This window comes from Accipiter gentilis, chromosome 20 (genome assembly GCF_929443795.1).
Source record: "Accipiter gentilis chromosome 20, bAccGen1.1, whole genome shotgun sequence".
NCBI classification, from domain to species: domain Eukaryota; kingdom Metazoa; phylum Chordata; class Aves; order Accipitriformes; family Accipitridae; genus Astur; species Astur gentilis.
The window spans coordinates 2,337,823-2,358,631 of NC_064899.1; the positions used below are offsets into that span (position 1 = coordinate 2,337,823).

General features: G+C 38.7%; 1 protein-coding gene across 8 annotated transcripts in view; it reads right to left on the reverse strand.

Moving 5' to 3' along the window:
* CTNND2 (catenin delta 2) overlaps window positions 1-20,809 on the reverse strand; it is a 665,464-nt gene that overhangs the window by 306,471 nt on the left and 338,184 nt on the right. For all 8 annotated transcript variants that reach the window (XM_049823921.1, XM_049823920.1, XM_049823918.1 and 5 more), the window contains 2 exons: window positions 5,406-5,440; window positions 4,817-4,933 (listed from right to left, as the gene is read on the reverse strand). In XM_049823921.1, the coding sequence (XP_049679878.1) occupies window positions 4,817-4,933; window positions 5,406-5,440 (152 nt within the window). The remainder of the gene's footprint in view (window positions 1-4,816; window positions 4,934-5,405; window positions 5,441-20,809) is intronic.

The following is a 20,809-nucleotide window of genomic DNA, read 5'->3' on the forward strand; positions in this document are numbered from 1 at the left end:
CACTTATTTTTAAATTGAAATTTAAAATGTAGCATTTTAAAAATATCAGACAATTGGAAGACTGATTCAAGAGGTTTTCTGATCTATGTCAACAAGAACTCTGTGGCTGCAGTCTGCAGTATTGATTTAGAGAGCAAAGAAGGACGGTTGCCACATGAAGTGATTAAGCAAGTGAAAAATAGTGAAACGATTCCGTTTCAGTTAGAAACTTAAACACCAAAAGCTCCATAAATCTGCCCCATAATCCTTTTAAGACCGGTCTTATGCTCATTTTGTGGAGACTGAAGCAAAGGAAATAGCATGAAAGATTTAAGTATAGATACCTTAAATTAAAATTAGAGACTTCTGGATTAGGAGACGTTTGAGCCTGCGGTTTAAGTTAGGAAGACAGTGCCAATGGATTTGCTCAGTAATCTCAGCAGTCCGTCTAACCCTCATTTTGCTAATGCCATGACAGAGGGAGTAACCGTTGCCTCTCTCCACTGCTGTAGCCTGTAAGGATTCAGTGTCGTCTGTAAGGATTCAATGGGCTTCAGCTAATTATCTCAGAAATAGTTTTGATGCTGGTATCACGGCAGTCCTCTGCTGTGCCATGCTAATGACCCACAGGGACAGGGGTACAGGGGAACTAGTAGGAGGGAAAGAAATACAGGACCAATATATTCCTCTCGTTCCACATTTATCTCACTTGTACACTAGCCATCTATAAAATGCAAATTTACAAACATTGGCAGGAAAAGGCAGTTTGGTCCTTAACGATTGCTCAGAGGCCTCCAGTTTCTCTGTGTGGAGAAGGATGGACGTCTGTCTGGGGGCCTCAGGCAGTTCATCAGGACCTTTCCCACTGATCTGCAGGCCAGACTGTGACCTTATCAAGCCTTAATGACAAATCTCCTCAGCAATCACCCTTCTTCACTCAGAGTTGTGTATCTGTGTTTACTCTCCTTCCTTCCAGGAAGGTTTTCAATTGTTCTTACAGGTAATGCGGAAAAAAAAGGAGAAAATGAAACAAACAAACGAAAAAGGAGGTGTACTGACTAGGTAGTAAAAGGAATGAATCTGAAGTAGTTGTGTGATTTTGAGACAGTGGTGATGGGAAGGGGAGGAAAAAAGTGTCTTGTTGCCTTCATCCCCCATCTTTCCAAGATCTCTAGTGTGAAATATTAATTTTTGGTCTCCAAAATACGTACTCAGCCCTTGCAAAATGTTTTTTTCCCCCATGTCTTTCCCCACTAAATTAATCAATTCTGCCATGAAAATACCTTACCTGAGCTACAGGCACTATTCAGTACTACTGTGTCTTATGTCTGTCTGAAACTTCCCTAGTATTATCTCTGTCCTGAACTAAATTTCACTCCCCTGAACGTTTCCTTCCCAGTGATTTCAGGACCTACACTTACTGTGCATTCCCGTCTCTCTCCCGTGGCTCGTCTCCGGTGTCTTATAGTGTGATTAGCTTGGCTCTCACATGTCCCATCTTTCCCCTGATCCTATTTAAAGTGACAGTTATTTATCTTCATTTGTGCAAAAGCAGTATTTTTGAGTTCCCATTAGAAAAAGATAATGGTAGAGGGAAGAAATAGTTTCAGGGAGGAGCTGCCAGCTCTGCAGTAAGCTCCAGGCTGCCACGAACAGTGAAATACAGCAGGGAGGAGGATGGATCGGATCGAGTGCCCTCACAGCGACACGGAGGGACCAGGCTGGTCCCTAGGACACACTGTAGCTAATGGCTACAGCCACTAGCAGCAGCCTGTACCTGCCCACTCTTAGGGACCAAGGGCACGCGTGGACCGCCGTCATTCTGCTGGTGACATCCCCACAAACACTTAGGACAAGCTCAAGTCCCCTCTGAGTCCACAAAAATTGCCAGGTCATGTTTGTTGTAAACTGGAGTGATGCAGTTTGTGACAGACCTATAGGACCATAAAGATAAAGAGAAATCACGGCAGCACAGGGAACTGGACCACAGAGATGCAGGTTCAGGTGTTAACACAGCTGCAGCTTCTTGTGTAATTCTGGAAGTTTCCTTACTTTTTGTTTGTTTGCTTGTAACTGGAAACACATGGTTTTGGGAAGCCAATTTGTACTGAGTTGGGAGAGAAGAAAGAGACGGGCAGCAGTGCAGGAGTTCCCCTCAGATGCATATGACCTTGTCCCAGGGTCAGCACAACCACAGAAAACTTGTATGAGAGAGCACGCAGCAGTTATGAGTCTGCCCGTCCTTGTCTAACAATAATTACTTTAAAAACAGTGATCGCTCTGCTTGCATTTTGCCAAATTAATAAAAGCTTTATATATTTATATTTTTTTATTTGCTGACTCACACTCAGTAAAGGTAATTAGCGATATCCCTATTAGCGATACAGAACCCCTCCTGTGTAAGCCCCTTTCATGTGACTTGTCCCATTAGCCTTTTTTCATGGCTTTTATTTGCTCCTAAAGGAATAGCACATGTGAAGTGATGTTTGGGATTTAGAGTATTATAAAAGCCGCCTGCTATGCTATGACTTTTGAAAACTAATTCTGAGAAAATCAGAGTGCATGAAACCAAATCGTAAGGATTCTGACTAGAGACACACTAATCCTCTACAAAGGCAGAGCTACCCATAGATTAACTCATTAGACTAGATGCACACCGTTCAGAAAAAGAAGCCGTGGTCACATCCCTGGGCAGGCTTTCACATGATGGTTTAAAAGTCTGCCTCAACCAGACTCGAATTGCCACAGCAGGCTGGAAACGCTCTCCTCAGAGTCTGCCTTGTTACTTAAAATACAGCTATGCACTCAAACTGCAGAAGTAAACATAACTAAAATTGTAAAATTGAGAGCTCAAAAGTTAGGAAATGCCAGACTAAGTTGCCTTTTCTGAATCATTGTTCTTCCCCTCCTTCCTTGTCTTACAGCCAGTGCACACAATACAAAACAAAACTATTCAGTGTTTTGTAGTTGCCTCATTTTTTTACTGCATGACCTCCGACCTTCAATGAAAAATGTCCAATACAATGAAAAAAAAAACCAAAACAGCACCCTGCTGGATTATTCTATGACACTCGACGTTTACTTCAAATACATCCAAATAATGATTTTTAGAGTACCTGTAAAGTGGGAGATTTACATAGAACTCATTTCCTATTTGAACATTGAAGGAATTAAGACCTAAAGTGTCTAAGAAGTACAAATGCTGTGTGTGAGGCACTTCAGAGTGAGTTTTAAACTTCCTTTCATATCACGCTTCATGTACCTGAGACTGGTTCCACAGTGTCCAGTTACAGCCGTTTGTTCTCAGCACACCTGCGAACTAGCAGGGAACACCTAAAACTAAGCATCAGTAGAAGATACTTTGAATGATTTCACAACTATAACATCAGAACTTCAGGACGCGAAGGAGGGATACAAATCAATTTTAAGTGCAGAGCTGAACTGTCAAATACGAGATTTTTGTTTGCATTTAGTATGTGTGTTGTACTCATTGCTTAGAGAAGTCAAAAGCACTCCAGATGAAATCCCCCTCTAGTCTGCTGTGCAATCTGAGCCTTAGATTTGGGGTAAATGAGGCATGGACAAAAAATGTAGAAAACAGGGCGTGATAATAATTGTGTTACAATGCAGTCATAAGAAATTTGTATTACGTTATACAGACAGCCTTGGCTTTGGTACTTTTGACTTCGCAAACACAGTAACATTTTAACTGTCTGATGTGTTTGTGATATTTTACTCTAAATTGAAAAAAGACCCCCAAACCAAAAAGAAAATCCAGTATATGACATCCTAATTGCATTTATGAGTGATTAGCAGAACTGCAAGTGTTAGCTTTGGCATGTATATCTGATTCTTAATTAAATCCATAAATGGCAAATAGCAATCTAGTTTCATTACGAGCTGGGCCTGGAGCAGAGGAGTATGGGGCGCTGCGACAAAAGGCTTCACAGGTATTTCCTGACAATGAAGCAGATCAAGCTTGCGGCTCTGTGGGGGAGCCTGCTCCCTTGTGAGCACACACACCTGCCTGTTCTCTCCAAACCTGTGTTTCTTAGGGACAGCTATTGCCCTGTCCGTAAGCCTATCACTACTTCCTTTCTTGAATGTCGTTCTCATCACCCTGTTGTTCTCTCTCTTTGCGCTTAACTCCTGATCCCATGAACAAACCATCCAACCAAGCAAATTCAGCTTTCAACTTCCTGACTGGACCTCCTGCTTCAAGAAATCTCATTTCCTTCCCTGCTGGTCCCCCACACAATGCATCCCTACTGCTCCTCTTCTCCATCACTCTTTTCCATTTGCCCACCTTCCTTATTCTCCTTCCCATCTATATACATTTCTATTTGTGTCTTATCTTTTTGTGATACTCACCAGAATTTGCTTTAGTACTAGTTTTCTTCATGTACCCAGACTTCTCTCCATCTACCATCTTCATCTTTCCCTAGCATTTTTTTCTTAGTTTCCATCTTTTCAGCCAGTTCCTGCCAGTTTCCCATCCAAGCTAGCCCCTCCCTGGGCTTTTGTAGTGGTGATGCTGAAGTCTTGTGACATGACTTTATAGTATAGTACAGCCATACCACAATTATAAAATATTTTCCTTAAAATATATGCCATGTTTGGTTTTTTAGCCCACGAACTAGCAGTGAGATTCTCTCCATTACAAACAAAACCAAAACTTGCAAAGACGAGGAGGCAATTCACTGCTCGCAACCGCTTTTTCTCCTGCCGATACCAGAAACTAATCAAGAAAAACACTGTAAGATATGCATTCAGTTTTAAAGCATGACATGTTACAAATATGTCTGGCTTCTAAAAAACCACGTTTCTAGCAACTTACTTTCACTGGCTGAATAGTCCTGTGGGTCGAGTATCCCTGATTCCTGCAGTGATCTAATACAGGAGTCCACCAGCTCCAGACCAGTGGTGAGTTCATCTTCTATATCCTTCTGACCATCTGTAATAAAATTAACAACATAAAAATGTAGAAGAAAGGCAAAAGGTGAAATCAGTTACAAGACAAAAGGTAAAACCAGTTACATGTGACTAAGCATTTACAGCTGATGAAGGAATGGAGAGCACACCAAGATCACATATTCAGAGGACACTAAGCATATTGAAAATTACACCATCCTTTGCAAGCGTGGCCTTGGGTTAATAAAAGCAAAATTAGAAACTTCAGGTCTAGTCTTAAAAAAAGTTAGAGACACGTTTAGCAATGCCCCCTCTCAAAACTCTACATTAGTCTTGGTGTTCTTTTTGTCAACTTGTGCAAAATTTTGCCAATTTTTAAGTAGGGTTTTCACACACTAGCAATGAAAAAAAATCCCTGCATAAATAAATGTTGTTTTCTCCTCCATCTGCGTTAGGAAATATGATCATTCTGGGAGAGAATAAATGTAACACGTATATGTAGATAAGTACATTACCTTGTGTTTGCCAGTGAAACTGCTCTTCTGTTGAACTGAAAAGAGAAAAAAAAAAAAGTGTTAATTTCATATTAAAAAATTCAGTAGTATGCCATCAATATTCAGATCTAAGTCTGTTCTGAAGGAACTGATTTAAGAATAAAGGAACTGACTTAAGAATAAATAACATAGTTAAAATATATCAGGTATGATTTTACATATTTTTTTAATGAATGACTTGCACAGCATTCATTCAGCAGGAGGGAAGCATCTTCACTTCTTAATTAAGTAATTTAGAACATGCATATAGAAACTGCCCTCTTAGTCTTGATATACAAATTAAATTATTTCAAAGCAAAAACATTAACATTTTGCAACTTTTTTTGATCCTTCTATTTGTCTGATTTTCTATTTTTATAGAGAAAGTTAAAAATTGCTTTCTCAAGTGAACAGTTACATGTGATTTCTAAAAAGAAATTACGAGTATGACTCCTGGTTCTACTGATCATTATGTGCATTTTTATATTATTCAAATGTGCAGCTAAGTTAATTCAATTGGCCTACACAAGAGAGTAAATTTAGATGTGTTTGTGCTTCTGTGTACAAGCACTTAAGCAATGGAAGGTCTTAATTTTAAAATAATGAGCATGCACACCAGAGGATGGGTTAGGTAGGGGTTTGTGCTATAAAATGAACGATATAGTCAAAGGAAAGATAAAATGAATAATATATTCAATTAGGCAATGAGTACACTTTCCTCCGAGGCATGATCTGTTTATGCTTCAGTATAGGTCTTTCTCACATGCCAAGAATGCAAAACAGATTGAAGTTACTCAGTAATAATCATTCTTTTGACAACAGTGAACTGATTATTATGGTCATAATTAAAACATCTTTCTGTACATTTTTGCAATATATTTATAGGGGAGAATAAAATCACCTGTTACATTGGTAAAAAAAAAACCAAAAACCAAAGACAAATTATTTTAACTTTTCAAGCTATAAATGTATTTCTTTCTGATGTTGAGAAAAAATGCTCTTTGTAATGAGTAAATGGATTTTAAATCTTGTTTTCCCTTTTCCCAACAGATGCTGGATCTCTTATGAATATGTGAGTATAGCTCCTAGTATCTATGTTCTGAACAAGAATAATGCTTCTTTTTGGAGGTCTCTTCTTATAGGAAAAGAACTTGGGTGAAATATTTATCAGATTTGATAAGTGTTAAAAAAAGGATAATTGCCTAATTGGCATATAAATAGTTCCAAAAGGACAGCTTTTAATTTCTAGCTGGTAGCAAAAGTATTAACCTGACAAATTCAAATCTATACATCATTATCAATTTCCAAATATCTACCATCTGTGGTTTATATTGACTCACTGTAGTGGGATTTCATAGATTAAGAACCCAGCCCTTTGATGAGATACTCAACTAAAATGCTTACATTCAAGTCCACTGAAGTTAATAATATCGAAGATAAACATAGCCAGAGTCCTCTGGCAAGTAATAATGGCAAAGTGCTAAACTGGAAGAATTACTTTAATCTAAATTACCTTTTCAAATGGAGCCCTAGTGGGTGGTGACTAGGGACGGTGGCTCTTTTTGAAATATTACTTCTTCCAATTTGAAATTCCTTTTGCCTGATTTTCAAAATCATTAAACAACTGCAGCTTCAGCTGACACACTGGGACTTGAGAGTGATCTTCCTTTCTGGAATTCACATCATCTATAATAAGCAATATATTACTTTCCGCTATACAGTCCCTCTTCCAGTATCCAGATTTCTATGTGATAGATACCACCTCAAAAGACAGAAAAAAATGTAGCATCTCAGGTGGCATTCTTGCTGGCAGAATGAATTACTAAAAGTTGCTGGCAAGAACATACTGATGTAAAAGACTGTGCCACCTCATCAAAATCAGTGAGAAAAGAAAATCAAGTCTCTGCATAAAGAGTGAATTCTCATTTCCAGGAATTCCAGCTTAGCCCTTCTTAAGCAGTAAATTTGTATAAAATGTAGAAGTTCATTACTGGCGTAGTACAGACAGTATTAAATGAATCACTAGTGGCTGATGAGTACCGATCCCTAATATCACTAGTCTGACTTCCATAGAAACAATTTAATGTATTCACCTTAACAAATCTTAGATGGGCAGGTCTAAAAAAGGAATGAAACAAATTTTGACTATATTTTGGCTTTTCCAGTTTTAGTCAGGCTTCTCCTCACATCTGCTGTAATGGTCTTTTAATAAATACTGTAACTTTCATAGTCAAGGTAACGGATTCACCATCAAAATTTTTATCCTAATGCTACCTTCTTATTCAACATGTGGAATATGGAACAGGCTGCCCAGGGAGGTGGTGGAGTCACCATCCCTGGAGGGATTTAAAAGATGTGTAGATGCAGCACTTAGGGATACGGTTTAGTGCTGGATTTGCCAGTGTTAGGTTTACTGTTGGACTCAATGATCTTAAAGGTCTTTTCCAAACTAAATGATTCTATGAGTCTATAATAAAAGTGTATTTGCTCCTACAAGATACAAGATATCAATATATTTTGGTATGAAAAGGGTGCTGGTTTCCCCAGTTAACTTCACGCTTCTTAGCTTTTGAACGGTGCAATATAGTTGCCCATGACAGTTCCCATTTCTTGGTTACAAACTGATGCCTCAGTCTTGCAGGCAAACACGTAAAGGGTTTCCCTAGAAAAATCTTATTAGAATTTGACATAGTTTAAATTTAGATATGCTGATTTTTTTTTTTTTTTACTTTTTTTTTTTTTTAATCATAACTTTTTTTTAAAAAATGAGCTTTTTCTGCTTTTGGCCTGAAAAGGATTCCTGACTGAAGCAACCTGACGTGTCTGTGCAGGAAGCCTTTAGGCTGTCACACAACTGTGCCAAATCTGCTTGAGAGAATAAAAGTGCTCTTCTTTTGTGCTTTTCCAGCTTCACAAGAGATCAGTACAAATGACTGTATACTCACATCAAATACATGAAAAGACAAAAAAAAAAAATAAAATAACTGAAGTATTCCCCGTAATAAATTTTTCAGCACGTTCAGCAAAATAAAGCTTTCTGCTTTATAGTTTTTCTAAAGAAAAGGTTTTAAATTCATTATCAACCACTTTTCTGCACATTTTTATGCCTCATTATGTAAGTTTGCAAACTCTACCAACTTTGACTGAGGAAGCTGAGCAATAAAATACTTTACTGAGAAGTTGTGAGTTATGGAAACCTTCGCCAACCTTAGAGTTTGAGGAGGGAGGAGAGAGTTTTTAACCAGAATTACATTAGTATAGTATTAGAAAATAATAGCAGAGAATATAAATGAGCTGAGAACTCAGGCAGGTATTATTATTACCTCCCTTAACCCAAAACCAGGAGAATAATTATGATTTATTTGCTGTATTCTTCTCTCATTGACAGTTGTTGCATCCCATATCTACTTCAAACGTTCTAGTGTAAGTAAGACGACCATTCTACTTAATTCTATTTGAGTGATATAAAGAATCCTGCATCATCATTCAACTATACAAAACTTTGATTCTTCTATACTGATATTGCCTTTGGAAAATAGGATTTATTGAAGGAAAATCCCAGGGACGCAGAATAACTTAAGAATGAGAAGATAATGCTAAAAAACAAACAAACAAACAAACAAACAAACAAAAAACCCAACCAAGCAACCAAAACAAGAATGTTGTCATATGTTTAGTTCTGGATGTTCATCTTGAGGTTAATGAACCTATCTTCTGTACGGATGCACCTTTAATAACCACTCATGCAAGGAAATATTCCAGTAAAAGTCGTTTTATCTCCGTAGGCAAGGATAAGCAAAGTAAATATCCACAGAGTGGTCATCTTGATTCCAGCTGAACTCACATGTTCCCTTTTCTGCACGCATGTAATAAAAGCACTGAAGTAGCAAGAAACCTTCTACATGTGACCTTGCATGCTAGGAGGACGGAAGGCAAATGAGCACAGCGCGCTGCAGGGAGCTTGTTTTGGGGAACATCACATGAAGAGAGCGCTCGGGGAGCTCTACCTGCCTCTGCACGATGTGGAAAGATCAGAAGCACAAAGCGTTACAAAAATGCAGAGTTTCTACGGCCAGCAAAGGATGTCTGACTATTACCAGCAATCTGGTTACATCAAGTTTTTCCCTTTTCAGGCATGGATAAAAAAATCCCAGTCTGAGCTGCAGTATGTCTATCAACAAGCAAGAAATCGGACCTTTGGGAGCAAGGACGACTTGATAGGAACCCAGCATGGCAAGATGGGCTCTGGGGAGACAACAGTACTGTCCCACAACAGCCAGCACCAGCAGAACAAGGGGAGCTACGTATGACCCTCCATGGCCTCTCCCCACAATTTACGTGAGTCAAAAGCAGGTTTGGTGGCGTACAGGTGAATGCTCAAAGTGACACCAAAACACCGCTTTCCCGGACCACGCTCACGAGCCGCGTTTCTGTAAAAGTAACCAGAACCCTCAGGGGAGGTAACTCAGAGGTGCGGAAGGCTGTTGAGCACTTTGGGAGGAGAAAAACTGCCTGAGACGTCCTCAGACAGCGTTGCCATAGGGCTTGTACAAACGCCCAAGGATTTGCTTTCAAAGCAGCTGCCGGGGAGCAGCAAGGGCACCCTGGACTCCGCTGAACTGCGGGAAGTCGGGATGTGCCCGTGGCCCTGGCAGCAGGGACAACGGTGGGGCAAAGGCAGCGTACATCAAACCCCCAGCCCAACACTACCTGGTCACAGCGGTACCTGCAGAATCGCTTGGGTTTAGTTTTAGACAACACGTGGCCTAATGTGAGATCTGTCTCCCTTCGGATGAATGCCTCTTGATAGCTTCTGAACCATCCAGGGCAAGACGGAGCTGCACCACGCTGTACACACTTCTCCTAGCATAGAATTTTTTATGCAGCCTGCGGAAATTCATTTTTCTTATCCTGTGCACCAATATACATCAGTGAACGTGCACATCGGGCCATATGATTTGGTCATTCAAGTCCTGTGCCTTACTGCTGCTCGGAAGAGCAAAGACCATAGGAAAGAAACTCAGTTTCTGCGGGGAAGGAATGTAGGTCTTCTTTCATTCACTCGTTCTGGCACACTTCTTGATTTATCATGGACCCTGCATACAGGCTGCCACAGCAAACTCATACTTTTGTATTCCTTTACTTATCCATGAAATGTTTGTGTGCCTCTTCTTTTTGTGAAGTCATTCAGTTTACAGTTGTCACTCATTTTTGGAGAAAGTGCTATAGCTATCTGCTACACAAAAATATTTCTTTTTATTGTTTTCTAAAACAATTCATGAAATTATATCTAACACCACTATAGAACAGCTATGAAAGGATTTTTACAAGGCGTTGTAACAGCACATGATCTTTTCAATTATTTCTGCAATGGAGCCACACATACATCACTGTATATAATTACAGGCAGATACTGTCTCGCTCATTTTTAAATTGCTATTCTGTTTGTGGAACGTGGAAGAATAAAGATTCAGAAGCATTTCACAAAAAGCAAGGAGGTAGAGAAACTAATATTTCATCTAAAGCAAAAGAGAAGCAGATTTTAAATCAGCAGTACACTTCAGCTTATCTGCAAAATAGTAAACAATCTTTAGTATCAACTATCGGGGGGAGGGAGGGAGAAGACTTAAGAATGAATTTTACATGAAATAATCCCATGAAAAAGTACCAACTCCTCAATAAATTGCCACAGAAAAGATCAGCCCCCAAGTGCAATCTTTTTTTGTTGCCCAATTTAAAATTACGTCAAAATCTCTGACTTCAGTAGTCACCTCTATAGATGTGACACAGTAACCTCTCTCAAATATTTAATCACACTCCATTAGTCAGCTGTGGTATCAGCTTGACTACCATATCAAGAAGTCCCTTTGATGTTCCAACAAACCTCATCTAATCGCCTACAATGATCCTGGAAAATGTAAAAAAAACCCAACAAACCTAAATAAAGAAACAACTACCTCCATAAATCCACACATATTTTACTGATGGCTGCTCTTCTGTACCCTATGAATTTTAAACTGACTTTTTAAATTATTACAAACCACTTCTTAGCTGTAGATGCCAGAAAACCATTCAGGTGGTTAATTCCCACCTTTATTAGAAAGGCCTTGCTACAAGTTCCTACAGGGAAAGAGAATTGTCTATTTTTTTCCCCAGACAAATCATTGTTACTCTCTAGCTTTTCCAAAATCAATAGCAGAACTTTTTGTCTGTGGTATGAATGTTTTGTGTTTCTTTCCAATGAAGGAGGGAAATATTCGCAGCCAAATTTTCAAAGAGGTCCCAAAATCAATGCTTTCCTCTTCATTTAATACTTGCAGAAGTTTGCAGACATGATTTTCCTTTAAAAGCAACTTTTTAACTGCTCTAGGCCTATATATCCAGTTTTCCTATACTGATTGTGCTTAATAATAACTGTTCTATTTCTTCTTATTTAAACGTGGTTTAAAGTTCAGTGGGCTACACTGCTAAGAGCACTATTTAAGTACAGAGCATGCACAGAAAGCCAGCAGCAGTCCTGCGTTCCACACAGCGCGCCGCTTATGTGCTCGCAAAGTGGGCAGCAAAGGCTGCTATTTAATGGAGAGAGCATAATAGAGTCTGTTTCCCTGTAGTTTTTGACCGTCACTCCTGAAACGGTCAACAAGTGTATCAATTATAGCAATTATTTTTTTTTTGACTGAATTAATTTCACACATACCAACCCCCCAAAAACATTTACTGAAGTCTTGATTGAACTTAGCCAGCTAGAAACAAACCCCTTGCTACTTAGCTTGCAATACCAGCCAGTTTCCTTTAGTTTCAGTTCTGCAGATAGTTACTGGTGTGACAGTGAAGACAGAGAATCCTTTCACAGCGGAAGCCTGCGAAGCTCTACTATTCGAAGGAAAAGAATTTGCAGGACAACACAGGGGAGTATTTGTTATATTTAATTTAACTTTAAACTTGGAAGCAATGACAGCGTTCAGTAAACAAGTATTACAGGATTACCCTAGTCTCACTCTTCCCTCTGTGTCCATTTCTGGCCCCTGTGTATCCCAGACAGGATACTGGGCTAGACAGACCCTAACTCTGAATCAATACAACCATCCTTTTAGTCTTATTTAGAGAAGCTAAAATCAAATCAAATTCCTTCATTTTGTAATTTCCCTTGATTAACTAATTAAGAAAAAGGATAGCGGTTTACAAAAAGAATGAATTAGCTCAGGGCTGGATTTCTGCTAAGGTAGTAATGTTAGCTCTTCCTGTTTGCTTCAAACCTATTTTTATTTGAGAAAGAAGCTCACTTCCAAAACTGAACTACCTCAACAGCACCAGATTTAGAATAGAACAGAACAGAACAGAACAGAATAGAATAGAATAGAATATTTCAGTTGCAAGGGACCTACAATGATCATCTAGTCCAACTGCCAGACCAATTCAGGGCTGACCAAGTCAGAGGCTGTTGTTAAGGGCATTGTCCAAATGCCTCTTAAACACTGACAGGCTTGGGCCATCGACCACCTCTCCAGTGTTTGACCGCCCTCTCGGTAAAGAAATGCTTCCTCATGTCCAGCCTAAACCTGCCCTGGCGCAGCTTTGAACCATTCCCACGTGTCCTATCACTGGATCCCAGGGAGAAGAGCTCAGCACCTCCCTCTCCACTTGCCTTCCTCAGGAACCTGAAGAGAGCAATGAGGTCACCCCTCAGCCTCCTTTAAATTTTAAATTTTGCCACTCCTCCAAAGTATAGCAGTTTAGATAGTAGCGTGCTATCATATTTCTTCAGCCCCAGTGGTGATATTTGGATCTGAGCCAAACGACATAAGCTTCTAAAATAATATTTGGAAGGAACTTAAGTGCTCAAGAAATAAATCAGAAATTGCAAATTAGAGAAAGGCAATAGTGGAAAGGTAGAATAATCTCTGCCTTGAGGCAACTGAGCAGTTTGGTGCCTAAATCACAACACAGCCTATCAGTACCCATAAAACTGTACTCTTCAAGCATGCCTCACAGACAGCATTGCACGGAAAATATGGTAATGGTTGTCATGCTTTAAAGTAAAACAACACAACACCCTGAAAGATCAAATGAGGTCTAGCTTCTTCTCTCCCTCTTCCCTCTTACCCCAATAGTTCAGGTATTAAAGCACTTGTGCACAATGCGATAGAACTAGATACAATCCTGTTTTATTCACTTGTGAGAAATCAAAGCAATATATACGTTGAGTGTGACCATCAGGCTATTCCCTATCTTTCCTATGAATCCTCAATAGAAAACCACACACTATTTTAGTGAAGGAACTCCATTATAAAAGATGTCACCGCTGCTACCTTCTCTTTGCACCAAGTTTTGAAAGATGGCTTCAGAGAAAGGGTGCAAGGCAGTAATACCCACAAAAGGAAAGACAGTTTCCCAGTGGAGCAGAAAAAGGTGCTGAAGATCCAGAGATGAGACTGAATTTCACGTAAGGTACCTTAAAGATGCTGCCCAATGTTTTGACGCAGGGTAAGAAATACTCAGTGAATTGACATCGATTCTGTTCTGTTCCCTGTGCATTGTATGAGCACGGCAGGAACTCAACCTCAACGATGGATGCATGCAGACAATCACCCAAAAATAAGCATTACAACACACTTTCTCAGTACCTTTTTGGTTCTGGTCTTTGGTACCAGAACATTAATTTCTAAAGAAATACGCTGCAATATAAATAAAATTCCTTTACGGAAACTGACTTCTGTACCTGAAGATACTGCAATATTTCTTCCTGGGATAGCTAACTGCTAGAGCAGGTAAAACCCCAGCAGTAACATGAAGCTCCTCATCTTCTCATCACAAACTGCACAAGGACACCCCTTCTGCACAGGACTTAATCCTTAGCATGCAGATCAAGCTGAGCGCCTCATGCTGACCATTGTTTCAGGTAAATTATTTTAAGTATGACCACGCTTTTATATGACTATTTCAGCTACAATATTTATTCTGTGTTGTCCTTGATAACTAATAAGAAAGTGATTTTCTCTAAATTTTGAGGGATGACTCATTTCGAGCTCAGCACTTCCTTAGGGAAATGATGCAGACAGAAGCCAGACGGCCTCTACCTTGAAGACAGCACATTCCACACAGGAAACTCCCAACACACACATAGCCTGTCACTGTGTGGAATCACACATCACAGCCCTTACCAGTTCCTCTCCCCTCCAGCCTCTTCACATTAGCTTCACTCAGCTCCTTCCAAGAAACCCCTTCAGGGCTCTTCACCTTCGCCTCTTTCCATGTAAACAACCCTCTCCTTTTCTTTCCATTTCTTTTCCCCTCCTACAGAACAAAACACTGAGCCAGGATGTTTCTTCTTTACTTAGATGATGATTTTGCTATTCCCTTTCCTGCAGCTTATGCCTGTTTGGGCCAGGAGCAAACTTCTACCATGCTGATGGAGTAGCGGGAAGTCCCCTGTAACTAACAAAGAAAATTCTTAATGTTAATATTACCATCTGAATTTTGACACTGAACAGACTGCATGGTAGTCACCTCTACCTTACATGTTGTTTTTTATTTCTGTATTCTCCACCAGAAGCGCGGACATGAAACATTGCCATGAACCAGAAGAAGACTCTGCAGGGAGCAGGAAAGATTTTGTTGATCCTTTTTAAGGGAAGATTAAGTAAATGATTTGAGGTGTACATTTAAAAAGCCAAGTTTAATAGATGTGTTGAACAAATTATTTTCTGTTGAGATGAGGGAGGAATAATCATAGCATAACTTAGGTTGGAATGACCTCTGGGCATCATTTGGTCCAGTGCCCACTTAAAGCTGGGCTAACTTCAGAGTACTAACCTGCACAATAATGTTGTAGCAAGGCATGCGAGAGACTCCTTCAATATTGTGCTGTTCCGAATTTGTTTAGTTATTTCTCATTTTTTAAGAGAGAACAGAAAAACTGATAAAAGATGGAAGTTAAAAGAGTTTGCTGAGCTCTTAGATGAGACAACTGAAGTCTGAAAAGGGAGCACAGCTGTCTTTTATAATGTAGCAAGGCTAAAACACAGGAGAAAAAGAAGTAATCAGGAAGCATACAGGTGGGACAAGAACACAGGTTTAAACTGGTTGTTGAAATTTTTGCTGGAAATTTAAAAAAGGTACTAAAACATCATGGAAGCAGCCATCCCCACCCAATTTGAGCTGAGGTGGCAAAACCATTTGTGCTCTTAGAGGACTGTTTGGTAAGTTCATTAGAAAGAGCAGCTTCGAGGAACTGGCCTACATCGCAGGATGGTCCCTCCAGTTCTGTATTTGAAATAATCATAATCTGTGATGCTGGCAACTTGGTGATTGCTACATAAAGTACACAACTGCATAAATTAATGCCTCGTACCACCAGAAACAATGGAGAAACACAGTTGTTCTAGAAGCAGGCAGTACCAAAAATCACATATGCAAAAAATGATGAGTCTTCATTTTACATTTCAGCAGATGAATGTAAAGGCAGCAGAGAACTACTTTCTAACCTAAAATGTTGGATGAATGTAAAAGTAATTTGGCCTATTAGGTGGGTGATAAGCAGCTGGGTCAACCCCTGAACAATTGCTATTGATTTATGATTTTAACTATGGGAGTGAAAATTGTTATTTGTAAACTGTCTGTTTGTATACAGAGTTGACAAATTATCCAAGTAACTAAAATGGCACATGGTAATAACAGCTATTTAGCTATATGGATAACCTTTAATCACACATTCATTATGGAAAATGACTAAAATTATATTAATGTAAGCTGACAAAAAATAAATGTAACCTTTAGACAGATTTGGAGCTTTGCTGTAAGCACATAGTCTTTGTATTCCGGCTTTTTCCACCACTAAGGCTCAGAGGGGAAAACGAGAATCAGTTCCCTAAGAAAATAGTATTTGTTCCATTATTCATTGCCTACCAGTGACTAAAGAAATACACCACAGGAGACACCATGCATGTAAAACCAGGCTCATAAGTCAGACATTTGGTAAAGACAGAATTAAGAAATATATTATAATTCTATTTTTAAAAAGAGTATGTAGGCATTAAAGAGAATATCCCTAAAGAGTAAAAGGATACCTTTGTAGAAGCTTGAAGAAAATGATCTTCCAGATATCATACTAGTAATGCTGAGAGCAGTAATATTTTGAATCACCTGTATTCTTAGCAGAATATTACAATATAAAATGTTGTGGAAGTTACTTGAAACAGCCCTTTGAAATTTTGTTTTGTTAGCAAAAGGATGAAATCACCTTTCTACTTAAATATACTTTACATCCAGAACATGAAGTTTCACAAGTTAGTTAAATATCGAATCTTTTCATCTTGGTATATGTACATAATCTACACATTTCAATACTGATATAAAACTTTGCAAGAGAACTTTGGCAATGTGATTTCCTGATCCTGTGTACTTTAAGGTCTGCCAGCCAGGTAAACCATGAAGGGCTGCACTAGTAGTAAGAGCTAGGCTGAAAATCAGATAAAATCAAAAGACAAGTGCTTGGAAGTTCTACTCACGGCTTCTTTCTTCTGTTTGGCTTTTCCATAACCTATCTATGGCTCACTGTCTGCATATCGAAACAAGTACCAAATTCCTTGTCTGCACCTATTATCATGCAGCTGATTTTGCTACAGCTGAGTGCCACATTTGTTTCCTAAACCTTGTTGTACTTCGGCTCTCTCACTCCTCTTGTGCGCAATCCCACTAATATTAATGAAAAACAAAAGCATACCCCTGAATTTCCATATTACTGTTCCTTTAAGCTGCCCAAAAGACCATCTTTGTCTCCACAAACTGGGGAGACCAAAGTGGAGAGGAAATTGGATGAGTAGTGAAAGTTACTTGTTACTTAATTATTGCAAATTTTTCCAATGCAAATCTAGCCCTAATATAGTAGAAGAGCGACTTCACAAATATTACAGGTTCTCATGTTGTGTTCAAAATAAGGACACGAGGCTTAGCTATATGCTTTTATCACTTGTAAAGATTTCAGACACCAGTTAGTCTATCACTTAGGGTAGCACTGAGGTCATATCTCAGAACCTCTCAACAGAAGAATTCAACTGCTGAGATGGCTTGCTTGATAAAACCAAATTCTACCTACTGCAGTCCTCAAAGCATTTCAAATTAGAAAAGTTGTAACACTTTAAAGTGTTAAGGTAGGGCACTGATCTTCATTCTGCTCAAGGGGCCATCTAGTCCTTTCTGGAAAGTCTATACTTATGCAGAAAAATGTTAAATTGTATCAGGTTAAATAAAAGCACTAATTTTCTCTGCTGACTCTGCTGAAAAAGCAGACAAAGGAAATGAAACACAGATCTCAAGTAACTAGCTGAGCTTTACATTGGCAGATAGAATTTTTTAAAAGCCCTTTGTTTTGGTGAAAAGGTTCCTGAACCATAGAAAAATTAAGCTCTTGGCCACCTATGCAAATCCCTCTCTAGGATACCTCAACACCACTTGTTCAAAACAACTCATTAAAATTCTTTCTTCCCCACGGCTGATAGATCCAGAATCCATTTAGTTTTAACTAGAGCTCTTGCCACCCAGTAATACTTTTCCCTCTGTGCCCATCCTAATCACATGTTCCGTCATCAGAAAAATTATGTATACATAACGTAACAGTTACCAGCTTTGCATTTATTTTAGCTTTCTTTTCTCTGATTACACTAAATCAAGTTTTGAGGGGATCTGTCCTGGTTTCAGCTGGGATAGAGTTAATTTTCTGCTTAGTAGCTGGTACAGTGTGTTTTGGAGTTAGCCTGAGAAGAATGTTGATAACACACTGATGGTTTAATTGTTGCTAAGTAGCATTTATCCTAAATTAAGGATTTTTCAGTTTCCCGTGTTCTGCCAGCAGCAGGTGCACAAGGAGCTGGGAAGGAGCACGGCCAGGAGAGCTGACCCGAACCAGCCAAAGGAACATTCCATACCACAGACCCTCATGTTCAGTACAGAAACTGGGGGAGTTGGCCGGGAGGGGCGGATCGCTGCTCCCGCATCGCTCAGTGGGTGGTGAGCAATTGCGTTGTGCATCACTTGTCTTTTCTTGGGGTTTATTTCTCTCTCTTTTTGTTATCTTCTATTATTATTATTATTATTATTATTATCATCATCATCATCATTATTACATTTTTATTTCAGTTATCATCATCATCATCATCATCATTATTATTACATTTATATTTCAGTTATTAAACTGTTCTTATCTCAACCCATGAGTTTTACTTTTTTTTTTTCAGTTCTCCTCCCCATCCCACCAGGGGTGGGGAGGGAGTGAGCAGCTGTGTGGTGCTTAGTTACTGGCTGGGGTTAAACGACAACAGGTTCTCAATTGAGATATTCCATCATTTCGCTAACTCCACAACTTCTTTCTCTTTAAATATCTTAATCTAGGTTTAAAAGCGGATTGTAAAATTGACAATTTTACAGTACTTGTTCAGTGAATCTCAGAAATAACCTAATCAAAAAGCTAAATCTGTTTTCATTGGCAAAACAGAGCTAATATGAAAAGTGAGGAGACTGATTTTTTTTTTTTTTTTTTTTTTCCTTCCCCCTCCCTGAATATGAATCACATAAAATCTGTTCTGGACTTGACAAAATTAATTTCTCACACTATGGAAATGCTAAAGATCATAGGAGAAAACAATTAAGAAAGCAATGTGTTTTGTGGCCATTTTGAGGAAGAACAGTATTTGCAAGTTAGCTTAAGGGCAGTCAGTGCCAAAAGCAGAGACAGATTTTTACTCCCAATCATGTAGTTCCAACCTCTGCTCAAAGCAGGGTCGATGAGCACTGGTTGGGAAGTATTAGCAGTCTTCAACTCTTAAAAATTGTGTCCAGATCTTAATGTTTTTCCTTTTTAAAGAACATAATGAGTAAGGAAAAAGTCTATAAAGAAAACATGAAAAGACCCACTGATAAATAAAATTTTAAGACTCTCTAGTGGTCAAAAAATTTCAAAAATTTTTTATGTTGAACAATATAGTTCAACACAAAACTGTACAGGACAACTGTAGAGTTTTGACTGCAATACAGGAAAACTTTGCAGTTAGGATGGGGCTGGAATAAAAGTGACCTCTAGAGTGCCAAAAATGGTATCTGGCCTGTTTTCAGTAAGAACGATGTTCTACTGAGGGATCGTAGTAAGGAGAATTCAAAGAATACAGTATAGTCTACGTCTCATGATGAACTATGTGATATCCAGTCCAAAATTGAAATAAGTATGATAATCATGGATTTTATTAATCAAGCTGGGGATGGCACTTTCTAAATAGGCATTACAAAGTATTGTACCTTTTTAAGACAGGGGGAAAGAAACTAAACCAACCAGAACTCAACCCAAGGCTGACTTCCAAAGTTAAAAATGTGCTAATAATTCAAATTGCAATGGTCAACAGGAAAAGAAATAAATGCACTTGATTTTATTAAGGTTTCACACAGCACATAAAATGGTAATTTTCTCTCAAAGAGTAAAAAAAAGGAAATGTAGATCTAATATATCTGGAATTCCATCAGGCATTTAACCCATTATCAGATGACATTGCAAAGTTAATAGCTTAAAAAATAAAGTGTGAAACAGTATAAGATTTGAACAGTGGGTGTTAAAAAGGCCAGACAGGAGACAACCGGTGGTGTTAAACTGAAGCTGAGCGAGGGAAATGACGCAGAAGTACTCAAAAATCAGTCCTGGGGGAATATACTTTTCCACAGGAATGTGTAAGACAAATTCAGCCAGTTTGAAGAGGCAGCAAGATCAGTACCTGAAATGTATTAAAGCAGTCTTCTGATAGCAGGTAAGACTGGACTTTTTGTTCCTTAGGTTTATTCCAGCCTCATCTTACCATGACTTGGATTCAATTTTTTTCAGGAAATTAAGACTGAAAATTGTCTTCCTTCTCCTTGGAGAAGTACTTTTTCTTTTTTTGCTCCACAATAAAAAAAAAAAAAGAAATGTTTTTTGAGCAGGTTGTTGAAAGAATGCAGGAATTCTGAAAATACTTTATGGTCATCTATGAAATAGAACTTATAATAGCAATACAATTTCTACTACTCATAAATAGGTCTTTAATAAACTACTCCAAAATGTACTGCCAATAATATGGATAGTCAAATGGAGAGACATTGAGGAAACCCAGCTTTACTACAAATACCACTACATGCATAAAACAGTAAGTTAAAACATTAGTTGGTCCAGTATATTTGTTATTTTTTTTTATTCAATATGCAAACATTGTAATTGAAAAAGCAAAAACCCATAGGACAGCAAAGAATAGGCACAAAGCTATATTAGAAGCATAGCTATTTGTTTCCATAAGTACTGTAGTATATGCACATGTCCCATCTGCACATTGCAGCATATTTTCATCCTCCAGGATGACAAATACAAGTTA